This window comes from Cavia porcellus, unplaced genomic scaffold (genome assembly GCF_034190915.1).
Source record: "Cavia porcellus strain 051 isolate PalLab524CR breed Dunkin Hartley unplaced genomic scaffold, mCavPor4.1 scaffold_31, whole genome shotgun sequence".
Classification (NCBI taxonomy): domain Eukaryota; kingdom Metazoa; phylum Chordata; class Mammalia; order Rodentia; family Caviidae; genus Cavia; species Cavia porcellus.
The window spans coordinates 11,331,273-11,355,322 of record NW_026947514.1 but is presented as its reverse complement, the minus strand read 5'-3'; the positions used below and the strand labels follow the sequence as shown (position 1 = coordinate 11,355,322).

The following is a 24,050-nucleotide window of genomic DNA, read 5'->3' as shown; positions in this document are numbered from 1 at the left end:
AGTTTCCTCAACCCATTGCTGTGGGGGGAAAAAAACATTTGAACTTTGAGTTTGGGACAAACCAGTGACACTTTTGAGCCATAAGAGAAAGCAGCACTGGGTATATAGCTGAGGTGCAAGTGTGCAAGGATTCAACACTCTGGCTTGGACGTAAATGACTGCAAATAGGATGCCCTCCACCACCACACCCAACCTTACAGGTGCATTTGTTTCCATTTCCAATGTACAGGGAGATTAATTAAGGGAAGAGGTGACCTGCCCAGAGTTACACAGGGCAGGGTTCAGTTTGTCTTCACTGTAGATTCATTTCAGATCAGCACATTCTAATGAAATGTCACCCTGTGGTTATGTGGTGGGAGAAAGAACTGAGCCTAACATGCCCTTGCTTATCCGAGAAGCCACCGCCCAGCCCTGGCCTTTCCCAGGCGAATCACAACAGCAAAGGAACTGCACTGCACAGATAAGGTGGACAGTAACTCATTTTATTCTTTCTTTTCCCTAAGGATATACCATTTGGTGACTTGTCACCTCAGGACTGGTCTCTTCCTGGGTCAGCCCAGCTGTGGAACACCAGTCTCTGCTCCTGTGGTCCTTTCCTTCTCAAGCAAGGGCCTGGAGCTATTAGAGGCCCACCGCTGATGCCACAATGGCTGTCCCAGTTGACACAACGGTGCCCAGCAAAGTTTTAGAAGATGCAGTGAGACCAGTTGCCCCTGAGAAAAAACAGAGGGTAAGCAGAATGGTACAGCCTAGAGAGCTTCAGTGGACAGAACTGCAGGGCCATGAGAGCCCCTAGGATGGGCACGGGGGGGCCCAGACCCAAAGACGCCACAAAACACCCTTTGGTTTCTGAAATCCTAGAGAATGAGATAGCAATGATCTCCAGTGGTGGATTTAGTTGGAAGCTGCCTTCCTCTGCAGGGAAGAAGGCTGAATCTGCTCCATCTGCTGGGATGGAGGAGAGGCCTCACATAACCCAGCTGGAACCTGGCACGTCAAGCCAGGTTCCCTGCCTTTCCTTGAAAATACCTCAAGAACCTGGAAGGTGACACATGCACAGAATCCTAGGCATGAGATCTGGGTGGATTCTCTGTGATTTTTATCCCCCTCTCATCCCTCCCGAAGCAAGCCCCAGCTGGACACTCACCCACGGACTGCAGAATGGATACCAGGCTTCCTGCGGGCACCCCACCACCATTGGCAATGGCAGTAACTGACATCATCTTGGCCGCCAGGGAGGAGGCAGTGATTCCTGCCCCCGTGAAGCCCACAGCACTCAGCACCAGGGGCACAGACACCACGGCCAGCCCTGTGGGGAGAGGAGCTGGTGAGGCTGGGCTCACGGCAAGTGATCCCAACATGGGTCAAGCCTGGGGTCTTTCCCAGGTGTACAGGAGATGGGCTCTGAGCATGGTCAGCAGTAACCAGCCACACAGCAGGGCCAGGGGGAAGTGGAAGGAAGGGTGGGGGTCCCTGGTGTCAGGGTCCTGATCTAGGCTCTGATGGCCTGCAAGAGCTTCTTTGGAGAAGTCACTCAGCCAAGCCTCAGTGCAATGATGGGACAAGGGATGGTTCCTAAGCTTTGCTTTCACAGAAGCAACTCTGGTCTGAGTCAGTGTGAGTGAAGAGCAATTGGGGACCACTCAAGATGGCGGCTTGGGTTCCCTGAATTTCCAGAAGCACGTGAGAAGCCACCAGACCCATGGTAGTGGTTTGGGTTCCCTGAGTTAATGGGAGGCCACCAGACCCATGGTGGTGGGACCAAAGCATCCCTGTGATTCACCTCTGCTGTTCTAACTCAAGCTCTGCACCTCTGAGAGGCCCCTGCATGGACATCACTGGCCTGCTCTGCAGGAAATGAAACAGGAGCCCAAGGAAGTTCAAAGACATGCCAAGGTCACAGGGATGCCCTGCAGTGGGACATGGCCCCTGTGGAGGACACTGCCACTCCGCTTGCACACTACACCTGTTCCTTGTGTCCATTTCTAATCTCCAGTGGTTTCCAGTCTCTTCTCTCCTGCCCTTTCCCTCCTCCCAACTCCTCCATCATCTCCTGAGGCTCCAGAAAACCCCGGGTAAGGACAGCACGGCTGCTTCCCTGGTCCCCATGTGCCAGCCAGGGAAGGACTAGACCTGCTTCCCTGCAGACACTTACCTCCTCCAGCTGCAGCTATGACAATCTTGGCTGAAACCAAAAGAACATTCTGTGAGGGGAGATCCACACTGCCCTGTCCTCCCTCTCCAAGCCAACCACCCACCAAGAATGAGGACTGCCCCAGGGATAACTCCCAAGAAGGAATGACCCTGCCTGTCTTCCCTGAGCCATCCTAAGAAGGAGATTGCAGAAGGGGAGGAGTCAATCCTGTCTAACTCCATTTGGACCCTGGAGACCTGTTCTGAGTAAATTACGTGCTTTGGCCCAGAGATCTAAAGATGGGGTTTGGAGTGTTGGTTCCAGAAGACCCAACACCTATTCCAGGTTTTGCTTGTTCTTTGTTCATTGGCCTGTGGGCTGCTTGGCTGGTTGACTGGGGATTTTGTGGGGAAATCAGAAGTCACCTTTTGCCCTTTCTCTCCTTCCCAAGCCACGACTGGTTCAAACACATAATGAGATTGTCACTATGATGTCCCTTCTTAATGAGCACAGGATACTGGGCACTGTAATTGGGAGCCCAGTAGTTTATCTGGGCCAGGGAGAGGCCATAAGGCTGGGAGCATGTGACCCAGGCTCAGTGTTTGTCAGTGAGGTTACAGGACACTGCCCTATAGTCCAGGAGCTTCTGGAAGAACAGCACAGCAAAGGGCAGAGTCGCACCGCATTTTGTACTTGTGCCCACAGGAGGCAGGGTGAGCACCGCAGATTCCAGTGCTACCTGAGAGCCATACTTGGAGGAAAGGGCACCATGCTCAAGGAGCACAGCACATCGCCTCCTCCAGAAGCTTCTTGACACTCCCAACCAGAATTCATTCTTACGTTTTTGTGACTGGAGTACCCAACTTCAAACAATTTTGCGTTTATATGGGACTAAGTCCTCAGCATCAGGAGCCTGTGGTGTGTTGGGTGCCAAGATCCTGGTCTCCTGCAGCTATAAGGGTGTGGGCTACACTCTTTGACCCTACCAGGACCAGAAGTTCTGAAAACAATGTCAAGTGCAGTGGGCTTAGCCAACTCTTAGGGAGAGGCCTGGCCTCCACAATGGAGGAAGTAGACACTAGTGCCTGTGGACCAATCCTGAGTGGCCAGAAGGGATACAGCATGGATGTTGAACTCAAGACACAGGAACCTATTTCAAAATGTTACAGGCAGCTGAGCTAGTTAGACATACTACAGGCAGTCAGACAGGGCTAGGCCCTGGAAGAAGCCAGCACAGAGGACCAGATGTCTGATGACCTTGGAGGGGACACACATCTCTTGCTGTGGGGCAGATCTCAGGAGAGAAAGCAAAACAAATACAACCACACCCTCAAGTATAATCCTTAGGGATTAAGTCTGGATCATTTTGAGAAATCTGGAGTCATCATTCCAATCCCTAGGGAAGAATCACTACTCTCTAAGAATGCCCGCTTTCTACGTGACTTGCTTTCCCATTTGTTCCCAATTTAATCAATTTTACCTGAACAATTAATGGGTAAACATAGCAAGTTCCCAGTTTTCCCCAACTTTAGACCTGCCTCACCTTATGATTTTACGCTATAAAAATCCCGAGAAAATACAGAATCTTTGGCAATCCACTTGGAACCCCTTCTGTCTCTCTTCAGACAGAAGCTTTCTTTCTCTCAATAAATATTCCTACTCTTAACCTGCATTGTTCCTAAAATTCATTCTTCAATTTTGGAGAACACAAACTTGTACTGGACATATAGTAGGTCGGGAGTTTCACTCCTCTGTATCAAAAGGTATTTACTGCTGGGTTCTCTTGACAGGCAGGACAGGAGACGCTAGCTGGCTGCCCTCTGAGGGTGGCATGCACAAAACCCAGAGGCAATGGGGGCTGTCTGATGGCCTGCAGGACTCACTGGTGGTCATGGGCAGAAGGCATAGCTGGCTCTTTTGGGCTGTGCATGACCTGCCCGGCAGGTCCCCCCACCCTGTACTCTGTGATTGGAACAAGTCTCCATTTTTGTTTTATTTTCTGTCCTATGCTCTAAAGGGATACATTCACTTTCCTGCTCAGGGCACCTGGACTTTGATAAATGATCTTCCTTGGTAAAAAGGGACAATATCACTTTCCTCTGCAGTGTTAGGAGGACTAAAGGAATTAATAAATGTCAAGTGCTACCCACAGCCAGTAAAATCAAAAAGCACTTGGTAAAATATAATGGATCTGTTATCTTTTAGTTTGTTTTGCTTTGTTTTGTTTTTGAGACAGGGTCTCGCTCTGTATTTCTGTTGTGGGAAAATTCTCAAGCCAAACCAAACTGAAAGGAAGGCTCTTTGTACCAAGGAGATAAGAAGGTAGCGTTGAATCTTCACACTAGTGGACTGTTGCAGGGTAGTTCCTCAAAGGCAACAGCATTGAGTTCACAGATAGCTTAGTTTATATAGAATTTAAAAGCAAGTGACATAATGTTACATAGGGCCAGGGTTATAGCTCAGAAGCACAAGTGCCTGCCTGGCAAGTGCAAGGTCATGAGTTCGATCCCCAGTACCAAAAACAAAAACAAAAAAACCCATAATGGGCTACATGCATTGAGTCATATATTGACAGGCAGGCTAGTTTAGAAACATTTTGGGAAGAAGGGGAGGAGGTCCTTACAGGATGAGCATAGTTAACGGGGTCCTTCACTCGTCCAGGGTAACTTAAAGTATACACAAATATGACAGGTTCTGCTAGCCTGGGCTTAGCTATTGGTAACAGGACACCTGCCCAGCTTGCTACAGGACCCAGAGAAGCTCTTCTTCTCATTCCAGAGATAAACCTCCCACTCCCTTTTTGTGTGTGCACCGAGCCCTCTCCAGTCCCAAGACTATGCAACCACCCAACTACTCCACTCCCCCACGCCCATAAATCTTTCTGCTTCCTGTTTCCCACAGGCATGCTCCTCCAAATCAGCTGTTAATGTCATTTTGCCCACCTCCCAAACTCCTCCCCGAGTCAGAACTGATAAAACTAGTCCCACTTCTTTGTTCTCACTGAGAGCCACTCCACCCCTAGGAAACTCTCCCATGCCTGCATTAAAGGCCTCTGTATTCATCTCTCTCTGATTAAGTGCCAAAAATACTCAACCAAGTTACTCTGACACAGTGCTTTTCAGAGGTATGCAGCTGGGTTTTAGACACTGTCAAGGTCAACTGAATTCAGCAGAAATTTGGCACATCTCCCACTTATTGTTATCTGAATCATGTGGATTTCTTTATCTTCCACTGAGGTTCTGTTTACGTTTCTGACAAGCAGAAGGGAATGTTCCTGTGACCCTGGCCCTCAACACACTGTTCCTGCTGAATTGTGTTCCCAAGGAGGAATGTCTGTTACCCAGGACCACTTACCTCCAATTGAGGAAGATGCCACAGCAAGAACAGCAGAGGACTCTGGCAGGATGGCGCCAAGAGCAGTCCCTGCAGAGCCCAGGGCAGACGCTGCGGGAGTCAGGGCAGACACTGCAGAGCCCAGGGCAGACGCTGCGGGAGTCAGGGCAGACACTGCAGAGCCCAGGACAGACGCTGCAGGGGCCAGGGCAGCCTGAGGTACCAGTGCGAGCCCTGGAGAGATGCAGAGTCAAAGGACTGGGTAAGGGTCACAGACTTGTCCCTCCAGTCAATGTCATGTGCTTGTGTTGGTGAATGTTGGAGAATCTCTGGGTGTCCACACATGTGGCAGCATAGAGAGGTGAAGGTCAGAAGCTCCCCTAAGGCCATGGAGGGCTTCCACAATCAGAGTTATTAATGTGAAAAACAGCTTTACAATAAGCTGTAAAACAGTCTGTCCTGTGTATAAACTAAAACACATGCAAATGCAAACAGCACTCTTCTGCAAAAGTGCAGGTCAGACACACACATTAACTGTGTGGAAATGCTGACAATGACAGAGGGAAATTGAGGACATAAGGGTAGATACATGATCAGAACACGTAGATAAAACCAGAGAGAGGTCTGCAAAATCCTACAAAGAAAGAAACTAACACAGAGAATTCTGTTCAAAACCAGAGCTTTGGATTGGGTAACTCACAGGACACACTGATAGGAGAAGGGCCACACACACAAAGGGATACTTGAGTGAAAATCTAAAGGAAGGTGTCAAGGACCACATGAGAGGGCAGGACCCACCCACAGTCTCCTCAGTCTAGGCTAGAGGAGGGCCAGGTTCAAAGGAGGGTGTGTATGGGACATCTAGGTGTGAGTCTTTAGGGGCTCAGATCTCAGGCCACAGGCAGGGTCTTGCCTCCCCCAAGACCTTTGCAATAGGAACATAGACTGGACAACTGCAGGCAGCATTACGTGAGACTGCCCAATTCGATTGCCCTCTTGCCCTCAGCACTTCCTTTCTCAGGAATACTCACCCTGCGATGAAAGGCCAGCTATGAAGGTGCCAGTGGTCGTCCCGGCAGCTTGAGCCAAGGTCACTGCTGATGCTATCTTAGCACCCAGAGATGAAGCCAGAGCGCCCGCACCAGCTAATTCCATGGTAAAGATGTGAAGCTTCCCAACTTGAGCCAAGTCTGCAAAAAGAGTGTTACTTGGGTGAGAGGAGGGGACCCAGAACCATCTTCTTATCCACTCCTCTTGTAAAGGGAATTTAAAAACTTACAGCCAGACATTAGATTCAAGAGCTGGCCAAGCAAATCCAGCCTGGTTCCAGTAATTAGAAAGTAACAAAACTCAGTGAACCTTGGCATTCCAATGCCAGCTGCAGCTCACAAGTGTACCTCAGCTGGATGGTGCATCTTACTATGTCAGCTCTTCAAGGATTTGTCATCTAGAGGAAGATCCAGCCTGGTCTTAGACAACAATTGATTTTTCCTGCTCACTGACCCCCATTCTATATGGTAAGTAACCTCCAATTAACTCCTGAAACAGTATGTAGTCAGCTATAGAATATCCTGTAATCAGCCGTTTGTACATTCTCCTAGCAATTTTTATACGTGACTGTTTAACCCCTAGATGAGGCTGGTGACTTGGAACAGACGTTTTACACTAGTCCACTGGTATAAATAAAGCTGTTTGCCTTCCAGGTTCCTTGGTGCTGTGCTGTCTTCCATTCCTTTTCTGCAATACTCTGAAAATTTTGCATGGCCTCAGGCTAGGTGGAAGGCTGCTCTGCTGGCCGAGTGCTGGGTTTGGAATGGGGCTTGAGTGAGGGAGGGAGGGCTGTGAATATTGGGTTGTGCAGGGCCTCAGGGAATTTTATTCCCCTCAGATGACTGTTTCCTTTTTCACAAAAGTCCCAGTGCTCATGTCTTAGACACTTCTGGGACTCCCTTAAATCTGCTGGTGCAATTTAAAGGCAACCATTTAAAGGAAACCAGAACCAATAACATTGTCAAGGCAAGTCCCTTGGCCGAGGTGCTAAGTCTCTGCTTCTTCATCATCTTCTCTTTAATTTCAGAGCTAGGGTCCTAAATGTCAGGTCTCTGAACTAGACCCCTGCCCAGCCACATCTCTACCCCTTCTATGGCCACACACCGAACTCCCCTACTTAGTCCTCTTAAAGACAATCACCCATACACCACTCAGCACCAATATCCTCTGCTTGAGTCAGTTCTCAGAGGACTTCAACCTTTCATTGCCTGTCTCCTCCAACACAGCCTCCTCATGCCTGTCAGCTTCCCTTTCAATACCCCATCCTCACCATCAAAAATTCTAATCTATCATATTTCCTGATACAGGATCTCTAACCTAGCAACTGGATTGTACTTCCAATTCACCCCATAGTCTCTAACCCCGACACCTCATTGTCCTCCATTCCCCCATCCACCACAAACTACCTTGTCCTAGATCTCAAAGATGCTTTTTAATTTTAATTTTTTTACAATACCCCTGCATCCAAATCACAACCACTCTTTGCCTTTGCTTGGACAGACCCAGAAACCCACCTCACAACAACTCCCCTGAACGGTCCTCCCCCAAGGGTTCAGTGATAGCCCTCGCTATGTTAGCCAGGCCCTCACCGAGGACCTCTTTTCTTTGTGCCCCACAGCTTCCTGTCTCCTCCAATGTGCTGCTGACCTCCTTCTCTGCAGCCCTCTGTCTTATCCTGCCATCAAGATACCCTCGCCCAGGCTGGGGATATAGCTCAGCGGCACAAGCACCTGACTGACAAGCATGAGGTTGTGATCCCCAGTATCACTCCTACCCAAAGAAAAGAAAAAGATACCTTCATGCTCCTCCAACATTTAGACTTACTGAGATATCAAGTCTCCCCCTCCAAGGCCCAGTTTATAAGACATCAATCCTATATGTAGACATCTTCCTACCAAAAAACACCTGAATTCTCCCCTACCCGCAACACACACAATGCATTACCCAAATCCAGACACTCACCACTGTCCAGCAGCTCCTCTCCTTCTTGGGAATCATCAGCTACTTCCACCTCTGGACCCCAGGCTCCTTCATTCTCACCAAATCTCCCTATGAAGCCACCTACGACAACCTCCAGGCCACTTAGACCAAAAGGCTTTCCCCCATGCTCCCTTCAGAAATTAAAGCAGACCTTAACCTTAACTACCACTCTGTCTATTCCACACCCCTCTTATCCCTACGCACAACAGAACACAAGGGAGATGCCGCAGCCATCCTGAATCTAAGTCTAACACGCCACCCTGTCACCTTTCTATCCTGACGATTAGACCCCACCGCAACAGGAGCCGCTGCACTTATGCTCTAAGAAGCCAAAAAAATCACTCTCCCCAGCCCCATTACCCTATGCTCCTCACAGCTTCCAAGCCCTCCTCATCCCTTCATATCTCCCCCACCTACTCTCAACCTCGAGACTCCTCCAGCTCTATGCTCTTTTTCTCCCACCATCACACTAGCCCCAGGCCCCAGCCTCAACCCTGCAACACCCTTGATCCCACTCATAGAGACAAAAGACAACATGCGCCCCACTTGGAAGCATAACTGCCTTCCCCCATACAATCACACACCCGGCTCCTCCCCCACATCACAGATGTTCCTACACACAACCCCCAACACCTGTTTCACAAGCTCTGCAATAGTTACAGTTGACAAGGTAATTGAAGCCCAAGCTCTTCCCCCAAATACCACCTCGCAACAGGCCAAACTCATAGCCCTAACCCAAGCCCTCACCCTGGCAAAAGGGGACCACAATTAATATCTACACAAACTCAAAACATGCCTCCGAGATCCTTCACAATCATGCAGCAATATGGGCAAGGAGAGGATTCCTTACCACCAGGAGATCCTCTATCATCAATTTGAATCTAATAAAGACTCCTAAAGGCAGCCCTCCTACCTGCCCAGGCAGAAGAAATCCACTGCAAGAGAAACCAAAAGCCCACAGACCCCATCACACGAGGGAACTTGTTTGCAGACCAGACAGCAAAAAAGATGGCTACGTTCACCAGCACTCCACCGCACCCCCAGGGCCAATGCCTGTCCCTGACAGGCATCACCCCCAATTATTCCACAGAAGAACACTCACAATACCAGACTCTCCCCACCTCAGAGGAACGGTTCCTCAACCAAGGAAAATATATCCTTCCTCTGCCCAAACTCACCAAATTCTCTTCCTCTTCCATGATAGCTTCCACATAGGCCACACATCCCTCCATCACTTCCTCTAGCCTCTCATTTCAGCCCCTTCCTGGAAAGCTACACTAAGACAGATCACCAGTCTGCCACTCCATTGCCCCCCATGGCTTTCTCTGTCCCCCCTCCTATCCAACTCACCAAGCCCATGGATTTACCCTCACCCAAAATTGGCAAATCGAATTTACACATATGCCAAGAGTTAAAATATTCAGATACTTCCTAGTCAGACTAGACTTTTTTACAGGTTGGATTGAGGCTTTCTCTACCACCTCTGAAAAGGCTGAAGCAGTCATACAGTGCCTCCTGTCTACTATTATCCCCCGATTTGGACTCCCCACTTCAATCCGATCAGATGATGGGCCAACTTTTACTGCATAAATTACCTAGAGGTCTCCAAGACTCTTGAAACAGACTCTTACTCCCTTCATACCCCAGTCCTCGGGAAAAAGAAAAAGTCAACAACCTAATTAAGACCCAGCTCACAAAACTCTCCTCATTTTCCAAGTGTGGAAATAGTCCAGCTCGGAGAGGATAAAGGATTTGCTCCAAGTCCAAAGGCTCCACAGCATGCAAGACCCCAGCCAGGTGCAGGTGCTCCAAATGAGAAGCTTGTGCTAGCTGTGATTTTGCTCCGCCTAACACTTACCTCCCCTGTGCCATCTTTACACTTGAGGGAAACAATGTGTGCAATGTGCATTATTCTCAAATCCAAGTGCAGGAGCTCAAGGCTCATCCCTCCCAATACTCACCTTCTCTTACAATTGCCCTGATGAGGACAGAAAGACAGGTACGGCAGGCACTGCACACAGAGCGCACTGCCCCTGGAGTTTGGGGACCACAAGAAGGGGAGCCCTAGTCACAACTCCCAGTCTTACCAAGCAAAGAGGAATTTTCTGAGGTTGCAGCACTGACAACTGCCTTTGAATTTTCAGTGGAGAGTTTGGTTCCAGCCAGCTATTTATACCTTTACTCTGGCTGCAGGCAAGTGCCCAAGGCTGAAACCAATCACATTAAGTTTCATTTTCTCAGGAAACTGAAACTTAAAGCAGTATTGTTTTTTACTCAGTGGTCGAGATGAATATCTTGCTCCTTTCTTCCTGTTGAGGAAGAAATTCTATTATGGTGGAAACAGAACTTGGCCACTCAATCATTGTCCTCTTCATATTTTAAATATTTTATCAATTGTTGTACTCTAAGAAAATAGCTTCGTTATATGTGTATTATAACAAAACCTGAAACATGGCTTATGTATGTTTTCCTTTTCCCTTTTGATGACCTAATTGATATATTAAGCAATGCTCTCCTCTGTAAAGAATTGTAAAACCTTACCTAATTGATATGTTAACAATTGTTGCCCTCTAAATAACAGAAGTTGTGCTAAAACAAGTTAATAAGGGTTGTTAGTAACTGTTAGGCGCCTCTATTCTGTGCTAAAGAGCTAAAGAAAACTAGGATGGCCCTCTAATTTACACTTTGTTTGAAGTAACTTGCTTGTGTGCAGGGAGATTTGCTTATTATCATAACCCTTTACCTGACTTGATGCCCTCCCCAGAAAGAAAGAAAAACATAACGGCAGTTTTCTGTTCTGTATTGCACCTTACTGCCTCCCTCTCCCCTTACCTATCTATCTAGGCTAGACCATAAAAATTTTGGGTTTCTGGTGGCCTCTTCCTGACCCAGTGGTGGTCTGTCGTAAAATGTGCCTTAGCTTCAGAGAAATTACAGGAAAAGGTTGTGGCTTAACCCTAATGCACCAAAAGGGTTAAGTTCCAAATCCTTGTGAAGGCTTAAGTTTCAGCTTCTTGTAACTTTCAACCCCTTCCCACCTGTTAGTGTTAACAAGCTGTCCTGAGAGATAATTAGCTTTCTATTTTCTTCTCCAAATGTTATTGCAGATAGTTCTTTTTTTTTTAATTTTATTTAAGAGGAAAAAGAGAAAAACACAAAACAAAACAAAGCGGTGTAAGGGTACACTTAATACAGAACTACAAAAAAAAAAACATAACAGTAAGAAATCACCTGTTAATAGATTACATATTATCATCTTGGAAATGGTTGCTCAAATCACAGTATCAAAGAATACAAAGTAGACATTCAAACAGAGAGACTGCAAACAGCTGTGTTCAATGATCCAAAAACATTAATATAGTCAGCTATTTAACACCCCTAAACACACTTGCTGTTATATCCGTTAGAGCTCTTTTTTTTTCCCCTCTCTTTTTTACAACAAAATTTACACATTTTGGATTTTATTACTCCTTAGTTCTTATTACTTTTTTGGGGGGGAGAGAATAAAGTCAAATATGGCAAAACAAAGCTGTCAGTCAAAACCAAGGATAGACATAGCACATGATGTAGAACAGAGTACAAGGTTATCAACAATGGTTATCAACGTTGTCTCTTGTTTCCTTAAAAAGAATTGTCTGTCTCATTAGATATTATAAAGTTGGACAAAACAGTAGAGAACAAGACCAATAAAACTTAGGCATTGTAAACATTACAGGACTTCCAAAGGAGACAATAGTCAAACCAGAATGGGCATCTTAGTGAATCTTATTGCCTTCAAAGTAGTTGCCTATACCCTCAAACTTGATACTATCATACAGAATGGAACAGAGTCTAATCAGTCAAAACAAGACCGTGGGAGTATTACAGGACTTCAAAGCAAGTTAATAGGAAATCGAAAAGAGTTACTATTATATATCCTAATTTTTAAAATTTTTCCCCTTAATTAAAACAAACATAAGAAATAACTAAATAATTTTTTAAAGAATAAGGGAGAGATTGAGATAAAACAGGACATAACAATATAATAATAGAGGTCAAAGCATGACTGTTTCAGCAACCTAGTGCTTCACCACCAAATAACCCGACTTAATAGTAGTTACCATAGTGTCTGTCTTTTTCCTTGAAATATTTGGATAAAACTTCATATACTATAGCTTCAAATATTTCCATATCAAGAAGCCCAGAATAAAGCCTTTCTAATTAATGAGTGAAAACTTTATAAGGCTTCAAGGCTACATAATGGGGAATCATGATTACCACATATTTTTATATATTTGAATCATTACTTACATTAGGGAAACTATTCGGTATTCACACATGCGAGATTGATTTATTTCACTTATGAGTATGGTCTCAAGCTGCACCCATTTATTGATAAATATCTCAATGTGATCCTTCTTTATAGCTGAATAATACTCCATTGTATAGAAATACCACAACTTTTTTATCCATTCCTCAGTTGATGGACACTTGGGTTGTTTCCAAGATCTGGCGATTACAAATTGTGCTGCTATAAACATAGGTGCACATATATCACTGTGGTATGATGCTTTCAGTTCTTCTGGGAATATGCCTAGAAGTGGAATAGCTGGAATAAATGGGATTTCCAATCCCAACTTTTTGAGAAATCTCCAGACTGACCTCCACAAAGGCTGTACCAGTCGACACTCCCACCAACAGTGCAGGAGAGTTCCTTTTTCCCCACAGCCTCTCCAGCATTTGTTGTTGTTGATTTTCTTGATCCTGGACATTCTTTCAGGAGTGAGATGGTATCTCAGTGTGGTTTTAATTTGCATTTCTCTAATGACCAATGATGATGAGCATTTTTTCATGTATTTATTTGCCATTTGCATTTCTTCATCTGAGAATTGCGTATTCATCTCAGATGCCCATTTTTGGATTGGATCTTTGAATTTTGGAGGTCTGAGTTTTTTTAAAATTCTTTATATGTTTTATACAAGAGTCCCTTGTCTGAGAGAGAGTTCACTAAAATCTTTTCCCAGTTTGTGGGTTTTCTTTTCACTATGCTGGAGATTTCTTTTGACATGCAGAAACTTTTTAATAAGAAGTGGTCCCAGTTATTGATTCTGGGAAGTATTTCCTGTGCAGTTTGAGTCCTGTTCATGAATTCTTTACCTACTCCTATGTCTCCAAGGTTTCTACCCAATTTGTCTTCCAATAGATTTAGTGTTTCTGTTTTAATATTCAGATCTTTGACCCATTTAGATTTTAATTTAGTACATGGTGATAGACATGGGTCTAGCTTTAGTTTTCGGCAAATGGAGAGCCAGTTTTTCCAGCACCATTTATTAAAGAGACTGTCGTTCTTCCAATGAACCTGCTTGGCTCCTTTATCAAAGATAAGGTGGTTGAGTGTGTTTGTAGTTGTGGTTGTATCTTCTAATCTATTCCATTGATCTTCAGCTCTGTTTTGATTCCAATACCATGTTGATTTTACTACTGTTGCTTTGTAGTATAACTTCAAGTCAGGGATTGTGATGCCTCCTGCTTTGTCTTTGCTGCTTAGAATTGCCTTTGCAATTCTAGGTCTCTTCTGGTTCCAGATGAAATTTAGGAGTGATTTCTCTAGATCTATAAGGTATGTTGATGGTATTTCTATTGGGATTGCATTGAATCTGTATAAGAGTTTTGGGAGAATGGCCATCTTCACAATGTTTGTTCTTCCTATCCATGAGCAAGGGATGTCTTTCCATTTTCTGAGATCATCTTCAATTTCCTTTTTCAGTGTATTATAGTTTTCACTGTATAAGTCTTTCACTTCTTTCGTAAGAGTAATTCCTAAATATTTCATTTTTTTGCTTGCTAATGTGAATAGTCCAGTTTCTCTTATTTCCCTCTCTGTGATTTTGTTGTTCATATATAGGAATGCTATTGATTTCTGAGTATTGATTTTGTATCCAGCCACATTACTGAATTTATTTATTGTATTTAAGAGTCTTTCAATGGAGTTTAGGGGGTCTTCTATGTAGAGTATCATGTCATTTGCAAACAATGATAATTTAACTTCTTTTCCTATCTTTACCCCTTTTATTTCTCTTTCTTGCCTAATTTCTCTGGCTAGTACTTCCAGTACTATATTAAATAGGAGTGGTGATAAAGGACATCCTTGTCTTGTGCCTGATTTTAAAGTAAAGGCTTTCAATTTTTGGCCATTTAGTATGATGCTGGCTGTTGGTTTGTCATAAATGGCCTTTATTATATTGAGGTAAAGACCATCTATTCCAATTTTCTGTAAAGTTCTTATCATGAATAAATGTTGGACCTTATCGAAGGCTTTTTCTGCATCTATAGAAATGATCATGTGATTCTTATTTTTGGCTTTATTGATATGGTGGATCACATTTATTGATTTGTGTATGTTGAACCATCCTTGCATTACTGGGATGAATCCCACTTGGTCATGGTGTATAATCTTCTTGATGATTTGCTGGATCCTATTTGCCAATATTTTATTGAGGATTTTTGCATCTGTGTTCATTAGGGAGATCGGTCTATAGTTCTATTTTTTTAGTTGGGATTTTCTCAGGTTTTGGTACTAGAGTAATATTTGCTTCCAGGAATGACTTAGGAAGGATTGCTTCCCTTTCAATTTCATTGAATAGTTTGAGGAGTGTCGGCATTAGGTCTTCTTTGTATTTCTTGTAGAATTCTGCAGTGAATCCATCTGGGCCTGGGCTCTTCTTGGTGGGTAAGGACTTAATTACATTTTCAATTTCATTAACAGAGATTGGGTTATTCAACAGTTTTACATCCTCTTGATCTAGCTTTGGTACTTCATATGCTTCTAAGAATCTGTCTATTTCTTCTGTGTTATCAAACTTTTGAGAGTAGAGGTTTTCGAAATAGGTGTTGATGATCTTCTGTATTTCTTTGGGTCTGTAGTGATTGCTCCTTTTTCATTTCTTATTGCATGGATTTGAGCTTTTTCTTCCCTTTTTAAATAAGGTTGGCTAGGGGCTTATCAATTTTATTTATTCTTTCAAAGAACCAACTCTTTGATTCGTTGATTCTTTGGATTGTTTTCTTAGTCTCTATTGCATTGATTTCTGCTCTGATTTTTATAATTTCCTCTCTTCTTTTGGCTTTGGGCTTGACTTGCTCTTCTTTTTCTAGCTGTTTGAGGTGTAGCATCAAGTTATTTATTTGTATTCGTTCTGTTTTCCTGATGTGGGAACTCAGTGCAATAAATTTTCCTCTCAGGATGGCTTTCATTGCATCCCACAGATTCCGGTAAGTTTTATCTGCATTTTCATTTTCTTTTAATTTCTTCTTTAATTTCTTCTGTGACCCACTGATTACTCAAGAGTGTGTTATTCAGTTTCCATGTGTTTGCGGGATTTTTGCAGTATCTTTTATCATTAATTTCTAATTTCAGAGCGCTATGATCCGATAACATGCAAGGGATGATTTCAACTCTTTTGCACTTGTTTAAATATGTTCTGTGAGCTAATATATGGTCTATTTTAGAAAATGATCCATGTACTGCTGAGAAGAATGTGTATTCTGATGTTGTTGGGTGGAACATTCTGCATATGTCTATCAAACCCATTTGTTCACAGGTGTGATTCATTTCTGTTATTTCTTTGCTCATTTTCTGTCTGGTTGATCTGTCCCTTGGTGTCAATGGCATATTAAGGTCTCCTGTTACAATTGTGTTACTGATAATTTGAGTTTTCATTTCTGTTAATAATTGTTTTATATAACTGGGTGCTCTGGAGTTTGGTGCGTATATATTTAAGATAGTTATCTCTTCCTCTTGGAGTTTTCCCCTTACGAGTATGTAGTGACCTTCTTTGTCCTTTATGGTCATTGTTGGTTTAACATTCACATTGTCTACAAACAGAATGGCTACTCCTGCCTTTTTTTGGATTCCTGCTGCATGAAGAATTGTTTTCCATCCTTTGACTTTCAGTCTGTGAGTATCCTTCTGGGTTAGATGGGTTTCCTGTAAACAGCATATGGTTGGATTTTGTTTCTTGATCCATTCTGCTAGTCTGTTTCTTTTGATTGGTGCATTGAGACCATTTGCATTAATGGTTATTACTGTTAAATGCTGGTTAATTGTAGGAATGTTATCTCTCTGCTGTTGCATCTTTATCTTTCTGTTCTGTTTAATTATTTGCTTTGCTTAGTGGTTTTTTCCTTTGTGTATCTAAACTGTCTTTCAATATTTTTTGCAGGGTTGGTTTGGTGTTCATGAAGTTCTTCAGCTGTTCTTTGTCATGGAAGTATCGTATTTCACCATCAATTTTGAATGATAGTTTTGCAGGATATATCAGTCTAGGTTGGAAATCATTTTGCTTTAGGATGTGGAATACTTCACTCCATGCTCTTCTTGACTTTATTGTTTGTGCTGAGAAGTCTTCTGTGATTCTGATAGGTTTTCCTTTATAAGTGATCTGTCTTTTCTCTCTGACAGCTTTTAATAATCTATTCTTGTGTTGGATTTCTGGGATGGTGATTATTATATGTCTGGGTGTAGTTTTATTTTGATTATGACTATTTGGAGTTCTATATGCTTCACTGATCCTGATGTCAGTTTCTGATCTCATGCTTGGGAAATTTTCAGCTATTACTTCTCTAAATATCCTCTTGACATCCTTTGTGTTGTCTCCTTCTTTTTCCTTAATCCCTATCATTCTTATGTTATTCTTCTTTGCATCGTCTTGCAGTTGTTGAATTGTTGTTTCCTGATTCCTTGTTGTTTTTAAAAGATCTTTCCTTTCCTGTTCACTAGCTGCAATCCTGTCTTCAAGGTCTGAAATTCTATCTTCACTTTCCTTAAGGCGGTTTTTACAGCTTTCAGTGGAGTTTTTTATTTCCTGTATATCTCTGTGCATCTGCATTATGTATTCTGTTTGTTTCTTATATTGCTCGTCTAGGGATTCTATCTTTTTGTTTAGTTCCTCCAATTTTTTATCTGTGTTTTCTTTAGATATATTTAGAATCTCTTTCATTTCTTTTATGATTTCTTCTTTTATCTGGGAGATTATTTCGAGTTTGAATTTCTTTAAAGCTTCCTGGAGTTGCTTGTCAATTTCAGTAACTATTGTGTCCGATATATGAGGTGGATGGGATATATTTTCTTCTATATACATTGCTCCTAGGGTTTCTTGAGATGGGCTGGAGGTTTGAGGTTGTAATTTGGTCTTTCGTTTTGTCATTTTCCTATATTTCTGTGTTTCAAGTGTTATTTGAAAGCTTCCTCAGGATCTGTTGAAAATCCCCTTCTATGTTTGCAGCTACTGAGACTCTGGCACCATGCTACCCCAAGCCATTGGGCCTGCAGAACCAATGGCCCTTCTCTGCCTGCTCAGAACTCCACAGTTCCAGACAAGCTGGGCCTCAGGGACACTGTGCGCCCACCTGCCCCTTGGAAGCTCCACAGCTCTCCAATCGCAGCTGGCTTAGGGTACTCACCACAGGCCGCAGTGCCTCAGGAACCTGTGATCCCTCCCTCTTGCAGAGATATCCACAGTCCTCCAGACACACGGAGAGGCTGATGCAGGCACCCCAGATCTGCCCAGCTCCTCCTCTGCACACTGATGGCTAGGCACAGCAGCAAAACACGCTGGGCTCCGGGGATAGTGTGGGCCCGCCCACCCGTCGGGAGCTCAGCAGTTCCCCAAGTGCAACCGGGATGGGGAGGTGGATGTAGAGGCCTCAAACCCACCTCTCCCCTTCACTGCACCTGGAAGCCTGGAGGGACCCAAACAGTCTGGGCCAAGATATCCACAGTCCTCCAGACACACAGAGAGGCCGATGCAGGCACCCCAGATCCACCCAACTCCTCCTCTGCACACCAATGGCCAGGCGCAGCAGCAAAACAGGCTGGGCTCGGGGGATAGTGTGGGCCTGCCCACCCGTCGGGAGCTCAGCAGTTCTCCAAGTATAACTGGGATGGGGAGGCGGATGTAGAGGCCTCAAACCCACCTCTCCCCTTCACTGCACCTGGAAGCCTGGAGGGACCCAAACAGTCTGGGCCGAGATATCCACAGTCCTCCAGACACACGGAGAGGCTGATGCAGGCACCCCAGATCCGCCCAGCTCCTCCTCTGCACACTGCAGATAATTCTTATCTGCAGGATGGGAGTAATTCAAAAGGCGCCAAAGGCTCCTGAGGTTGTCAGAACTAAGTGGACAGCTATACAGTTTCCAGATTCGGGTCAACAAGTTTGATAGCTCTGCAGGTTTCTTTGTTTCTTCCCCCCTTTTCCTCCAGCCTCTTTTTAAAGTCCTCCCTTCAGTCTCTGGCATGCAGTCTCCAAATTGGCTCCCGGAGACTTGTCACCAGGCCTGGAAATAAAGCCTTTGCTTCCCAAATTTTAGTCTCCTGCTTCCTTGGATTTTATACCGGGGTCCGAGTTATTACACCAATGACAGAATTTAATGACTTTTAAGCATCCTTACAGTATTTAATATATTGTAGAGATATTACATATTTTCCAGAATTTATTTTTTTGTTACATTCATTTTTCCTAAAGAGCAGAATTTCAGAGTTTTTCCGTCTTTTTTAAAATTTCTGTTCAAAATAAAGTAAGTAGCTATTGTTTTATAACTGCGGTATAGGGGTGGCAGGATGAAGGGAGGAAGACAGAACTGATTATTGCCAAATAATATTAATGTTTTTTTGAATGGGTGTCAAAAAATTAACTTCCTGTAAAATCCCTTTCTATATCTTTAGATGATTAGTTTTCAAATGTGAAAATGGATTCTGTAATTCTGCATATGATATTACTTCTAAAAAAAGTTAAAACTCACTGGGCATTAGAAAGATCCAAAGCATTCTAAGGGTGCTTAGTAAGACTAAACTGCACACTGAACAGAGAAAGGTGCTCTTTGTTATTGAATCTTTGAGTTATTTCTACATAGATTTTTGGATAGGTATACATAATAAACTCAAACATAGATAACATTATCTGCCAGCCATACTTACTAAGGATTGATCACACATTGAGCACTATGGTGCCATACAATATAATTTATGTTCAATTTTAAGAAATTTCAAGGAAGATTACTTAAGTTTTACCTTGGCGTGGTAGAGAAGCAGGAGCAGAAAGAGAAAAAGGCCTTTATTGTGGGCACTGGTGGGCTACAGAAGAATGCAAAATTCCTCAGAGGCAGACAACAATGCACAGGGCTTTCATTCGGTTTGACAAGGGGTGGGCTTGGAGGGGTGGGCAGAATGATGTATTGACAGCTGATTGGAGGAATGTTGGCAGGCGCTTAAAGCGGGGGGCATTCAGGTTTCAGGTTTTGAAGAAGTACACGAAAGTCAGTATTGAAGGGATGTGCTGTCCTGTGCCATGTTTGGCAGGTGTGATGCTGGGTCTGGTGGCTTCACAGGGGCAGAACCCATCAATTACAAAATGACATTAGAATAAGCTTGCCACCCCTTGTCTCTACAATCAATCTTTACATTGTTTTTTTCATCAGTAGAACTTTCATTTCTTTTTTTTTTTTAATGGATTACATATTGCCATCTTAGAAATAATTGTTCAAGTCACAAAATTAAAGCTTGTAGAGTGGACATTCCAACAATGATACTACAAACAGTTCTGTTCACTGATCCAATAAAACTCTGTGATATCATTTTCTATCTCATACATTTAAATATACATGCAGTTATATAGTTTAGAGCACTTTCTTTTCCTCTCTTTTGTACTGTGACTATTACACATTTTGGGTTTCATTGCTCCCACAGTTCTTATTGCTTTTTTGGAAGAGAGTAAAACCAAATGTGACATAACAGAACCGAATCGGTCAAGTCTAAAGGGTGGATATAATAGATAACATAAAAACATAATACAAGGTGATCAACAATGGTTACCATAATGCCTCCCACTATTTCTAATAGAATTGCCTATATCATTAGTTGTAATACAATTGAACAAAACAGTATAGAATAAAACCGACAAAACCAAAACATTGGAGATATTGTAGGTCTTCAAAAGTAGTTAAACGTCAACGAGAATGGGCGTTATAATGAATCTCATTATCTTCTCAGCTGATGCCTAAACTTTCGAACCTGATACTATCCAGCAAAACATAATAGAGGAACCTGAGTCAAAAACAAGATGGTGAGAGTAATACAGGGCTTCAAATCGAGATAATAGAAAGTCATAGTGGGTTACTATATTATATCCTGCTATTTTTTCCCTTTAATTAAACGGATAAAAATAAAAAAGTAAATAATGGAGTGGAGATTGAGAAAAAAAAGAGAGGGCATAACAGCGAAACAGGGCAGATCAAAACATAACCATTTAAGCAGAATAGTGTTTCACCACCAGATATTTCCGACCCAAAAGTAGTTACCATATTGACTCTTTCCTTGAAGTCCTTGAGTACAACTTCGTATACTGTAGCATTAAGTATATCATAACAATGTAAAACCATTTAAGAGAATGACAGCATTATAGAGTATTTAGAATCGACTAACAGAAAATGAACAATGGTTTCTGTATAGTCTCCTTGTCTTTACAAGGTTTTTGCTTATACTATCGTACATAATAAAATCCAATAAGATACAACCTGTTTAGACCATTGGAGACAGAAGAACAAAAGCTAGATGAGACTTCAAAACGAGATGGTACTAAATCAGTATTACCTATTAAGATGTCATTTTCTCCAAAATAGCTGTTCCTATCATCCAATCGTCTCTGTCTCATTTCTGTTGAGCTCTGTTTCTGTCAGTAGCTGTCAGTTTGTCTTCTTCATTTTGTTCTCTGCTCCATTCGTTGTAGCCTCCCCGCCACTATTTCTGGGTTCTTTGTATTTTTCTTTTTTTAGAATATCCTGCAATACTTTCTGTAGGGTTGAATTGGTGGTTGCAAATTCCCCCAGTTCCTCTTTATCTTGGAAGCACCTCGTTTTTCCATCAATTTCCAGGGACAGTTGTGCAGGATATCTCAATCTTGGCTGGAGATTATTATCTTTCAAAGCTTGAATTATTTCCCCCCACGCTCTTCGTGATTTGATGGTTTGTGAAGAGAAATCTGCTGTAATTCTGATGGGTGTTCCCTCGTAAGTAGTCTGTTTCTTGTCTCTTACAGCTTTTAATATTCTGTTCTGGAATTTTTATTATTATATGCCTGGGTGTTTCTCTGTTAGGGTTGTAGGTAGCTGGGGTCCTGTATGCCTCATACATCTGAGTATCTTTACCTTTTGCTAAATTAGGAAAATTCTCCTGGATTATTGCTGTGAGTAGCTTTTGTAGTTCACTTGTTTGTGTCCCTACTTCTTCTTTTATGTTCTTAATCCTTAAGTTATGGCTCCTCTTATCATCTTCTTGTCTTTGTATTATTGCTGTTTGTTTCTTTGTCATTTTTAAGAAGTTTTTCATTTCATTCTCCCATATTACAAGTCTGCCCTCCAGTTCAGATAGTCTGTCCTTAGTTTCTTTCAAGCTGTTATGCCAGTCTTCGATAGACTTCTTAATTTCTTGATAGTCCCTTTGAACCTGCTTCACATACTCAATGTTTTCTCTATTTTCTCCATCAAACAATTCTCCCCTCTTTTTCTGTTCTTCCATTCCACCATCTGTTTTTTCCTGGGTGGTGCTTAGCATTTCTCTAACTATTCTGCATACTTCTAGCTTCAGGTCGTTGACAACTTCATTCCTGAATTGGTCTATGAGGCTCTCTAGATGGCGCTTAATGTATATTGGTGCGGTGTCCACTATTGCCTGTTTCTCAGGATTGGGGGCCGAGGAGCCTTTTTTGTTGCTTCCCTTCCCCATATTTTCTCTTCCTTATAAAATGCAAGCTTACAAAGGAAGCCCGGCTTCCCTGCCTGTCAGCCACAGCCTGGTCAAATTGCGCTGGCTAGTTGTTCCCGCCCACCGCTGCGCACCAGGGAGTCGCGGAGGAGGCAGCCTACGCGGGAGTCAGTCGCTCCTCCGGGCCACCGTCAGGCTCTGGGATCTGGGTTAGGCCAGCCTAGGGAGTCCGCCAGCAGCATCACTCAGGCCAGGGACTTTTCACCAATCCCGTCCGAGAGGGGAATGTGTGGCTGGAGTTGCCACGGCGCCCTGCTCCTACAGGACTGCCCAAGCCCAGAAAAACCTCCGCTGGAGTCAAACTGTGGTAGGGGCTCAGTTTTCTCGCTCACCTTGCCACCAGTCAGTTTTCGTGTACGCCTTCTTGTCCGTCCTGTTTTCGACTCCGTTCGCAGACTCCCGTTCCCGAGCTTCTGCGCGTCTCTCCTTGCCGAGCCGCTTGTGGAGGCAGCCAGCCGCCGGGCGGCGGGAAACCCAAATCGCGGCGGGATACCCAAATCGCGGTTTCCAATGGCGCATAGTCGAGCCTCCACACCGAGCCTTTTCTGTTCCTATTTTAGCGCCAGGACTATATTTTAAGTTGGTTTCTCTCAGCCCAGTTCGTTCCTGAGTCAGCAGAGCATATCTCTACTGGTTCGTGACTCCTTAGTCCGCATTATTCCTGGCCTCTGAGCCGAGTCTTCCAGAGAGCCTTCGGTAGTTGCTGTTGTCTGTCCACCATGTTCTCTTGTAATCCAGAACTTTCATTTCTTTGGCATTTGCAGACATTTACCACTTTGAATAAACTTTGATTTTTTGTTTGTTTGTTTTTGAGACAAAATCTTGCTAAGTTTTTCTGACTGGTCTTGAACTCACTGTGTAGCCTGAACTCGAGGTGATCCTTCTGTCTCATCCTTCCAAGTGCTGGGATTGTAGGCATGTACCATAACATCCAAATTTTTCTTTTTTTTAATTAAAATTTAAATTTATTTTAACACACCTAAACACCTAAGGATTGTACATACTTACAGGGTAGCATATGATGCCTTGATGTTAGGGAACCACAGATTCACAATGGCTAGTTTTACCTGTTTCCCTAAGGGATAAATGGAGACTTGGGAGTTTTGGTATCACCCTTTTGAGATTTCGCATTATCCTATTGAGGTGGACTAAAACTACTAAGACTAAAGAGGATCCCAGGCAAACCCCTTCTTGTTGTACACCAAAAACGAGCCCCCCAAAATGGTGTCCAAAAATGGGGCAAGATATATTTTTTGAAGAAAAAGCAGCACTGTTTATTTATCCTGGCACCAGGGACACAGTGCAGTTGGAGTTTGCAGAGCTGTGTAACTAGCTTAAAACTTTTTACAGACTTTTATAGAAAGTACAATTAAGAAGACATTTCTTTCCCTTTGCTTGAGGACAGAGAGGTTTAGCAGGAATTTACAATCCTTTGTCAGCTAATTTTAGCACTTAATTTTAGATAACATCTGTCCTTTGCAGAGGGGGAACAATGGTTAACATATCAATCAGGTCAGATTCCCAGGAATTTACAGTCCTTTGCAGAGGGGAGCAATGGTTAACATATCAATCAGGTCACCCAGGAAGATGGCACATAAAGAATAATATGACAGCACTACAGCTATTTTATAACAGTGTGGTCGGTGCCCCAGGGTGTCCAGGTGTAGAAAATAGTTACATTTGCAAAGGGAATTAACAAGTAATTTGGTTATATAACTTGGGCACTGGCAAACATAACACAAACATAACGAAGCT

At 43.3% G+C, this 24,050-nt stretch overlaps 1 protein-coding gene and 1 long non-coding RNA gene across 2 annotated transcripts in view; one reads left to right on the top strand and one right to left on the bottom strand.

Moving 5' to 3' along the window:
* Window positions 1–461: 461 nt before the first annotated feature.
* LOC100716037 (interferon alpha-inducible protein 27, mitochondrial-like) lies at window positions 462–6,651 on the bottom strand. The gene is made up of 5 exons (XM_003462643.5): window positions 6,499–6,651; window positions 5,489–5,701; window positions 2,156–2,185; window positions 1,148–1,309; window positions 462–713 (listed from the first exon to the last, which is right to left on the bottom strand). Exons 1-5 carry the CDS (start codon window positions 6,620–6,622, stop codon window positions 622–624), a joined length of 621 nt encoding a protein of 206 aa, XP_003462691.1. The 5' UTR covers window positions 6,623–6,651; the 3' UTR covers window positions 462–621.
* Window position 6,652: 1 nt separating this feature from the next.
* LOC134474242 (uncharacterized) overlaps window positions 6,653–24,050 on the top strand; it is a 39,455-nt gene continuing 22,057 nt past the window's right edge. Inside the window, exon 1 of the long non-coding RNA XR_010044967.1 lies at window positions 6,653–6,984. This is a non-coding gene — a long non-coding RNA (uncharacterized LOC134474242). The remainder of the gene's footprint in view (window positions 6,985–24,050) is intronic.

What these genes read in the sequence shown, in the direction of transcription:
- LOC100716037 (XM_003462643.5), bottom strand. Translation starts at nt 6,622, where the DNA reads ATGGAATTAGCTGGTGCGGGCGCTCTGGCTTCATCTCTGGGTGCTAAG. An exon ending in CATAGCTGCAGCTGGAGGAG is followed by an intron (nt 1,310 to 2,155) that starts GTAAGTGTCTGC and finishes CTCTCCCCACAG; the next exon opens with GGCTGGCCGTGGTGTCTGTG. An exon ending in ATCCATTCTGCAGTCCGTGG is followed by an intron (nt 714 to 1,147) that starts GTGAGTGTCCAG and finishes GTTTTTTCTCAG; the next exon opens with GGGCAACTGGTCTCACTGCA.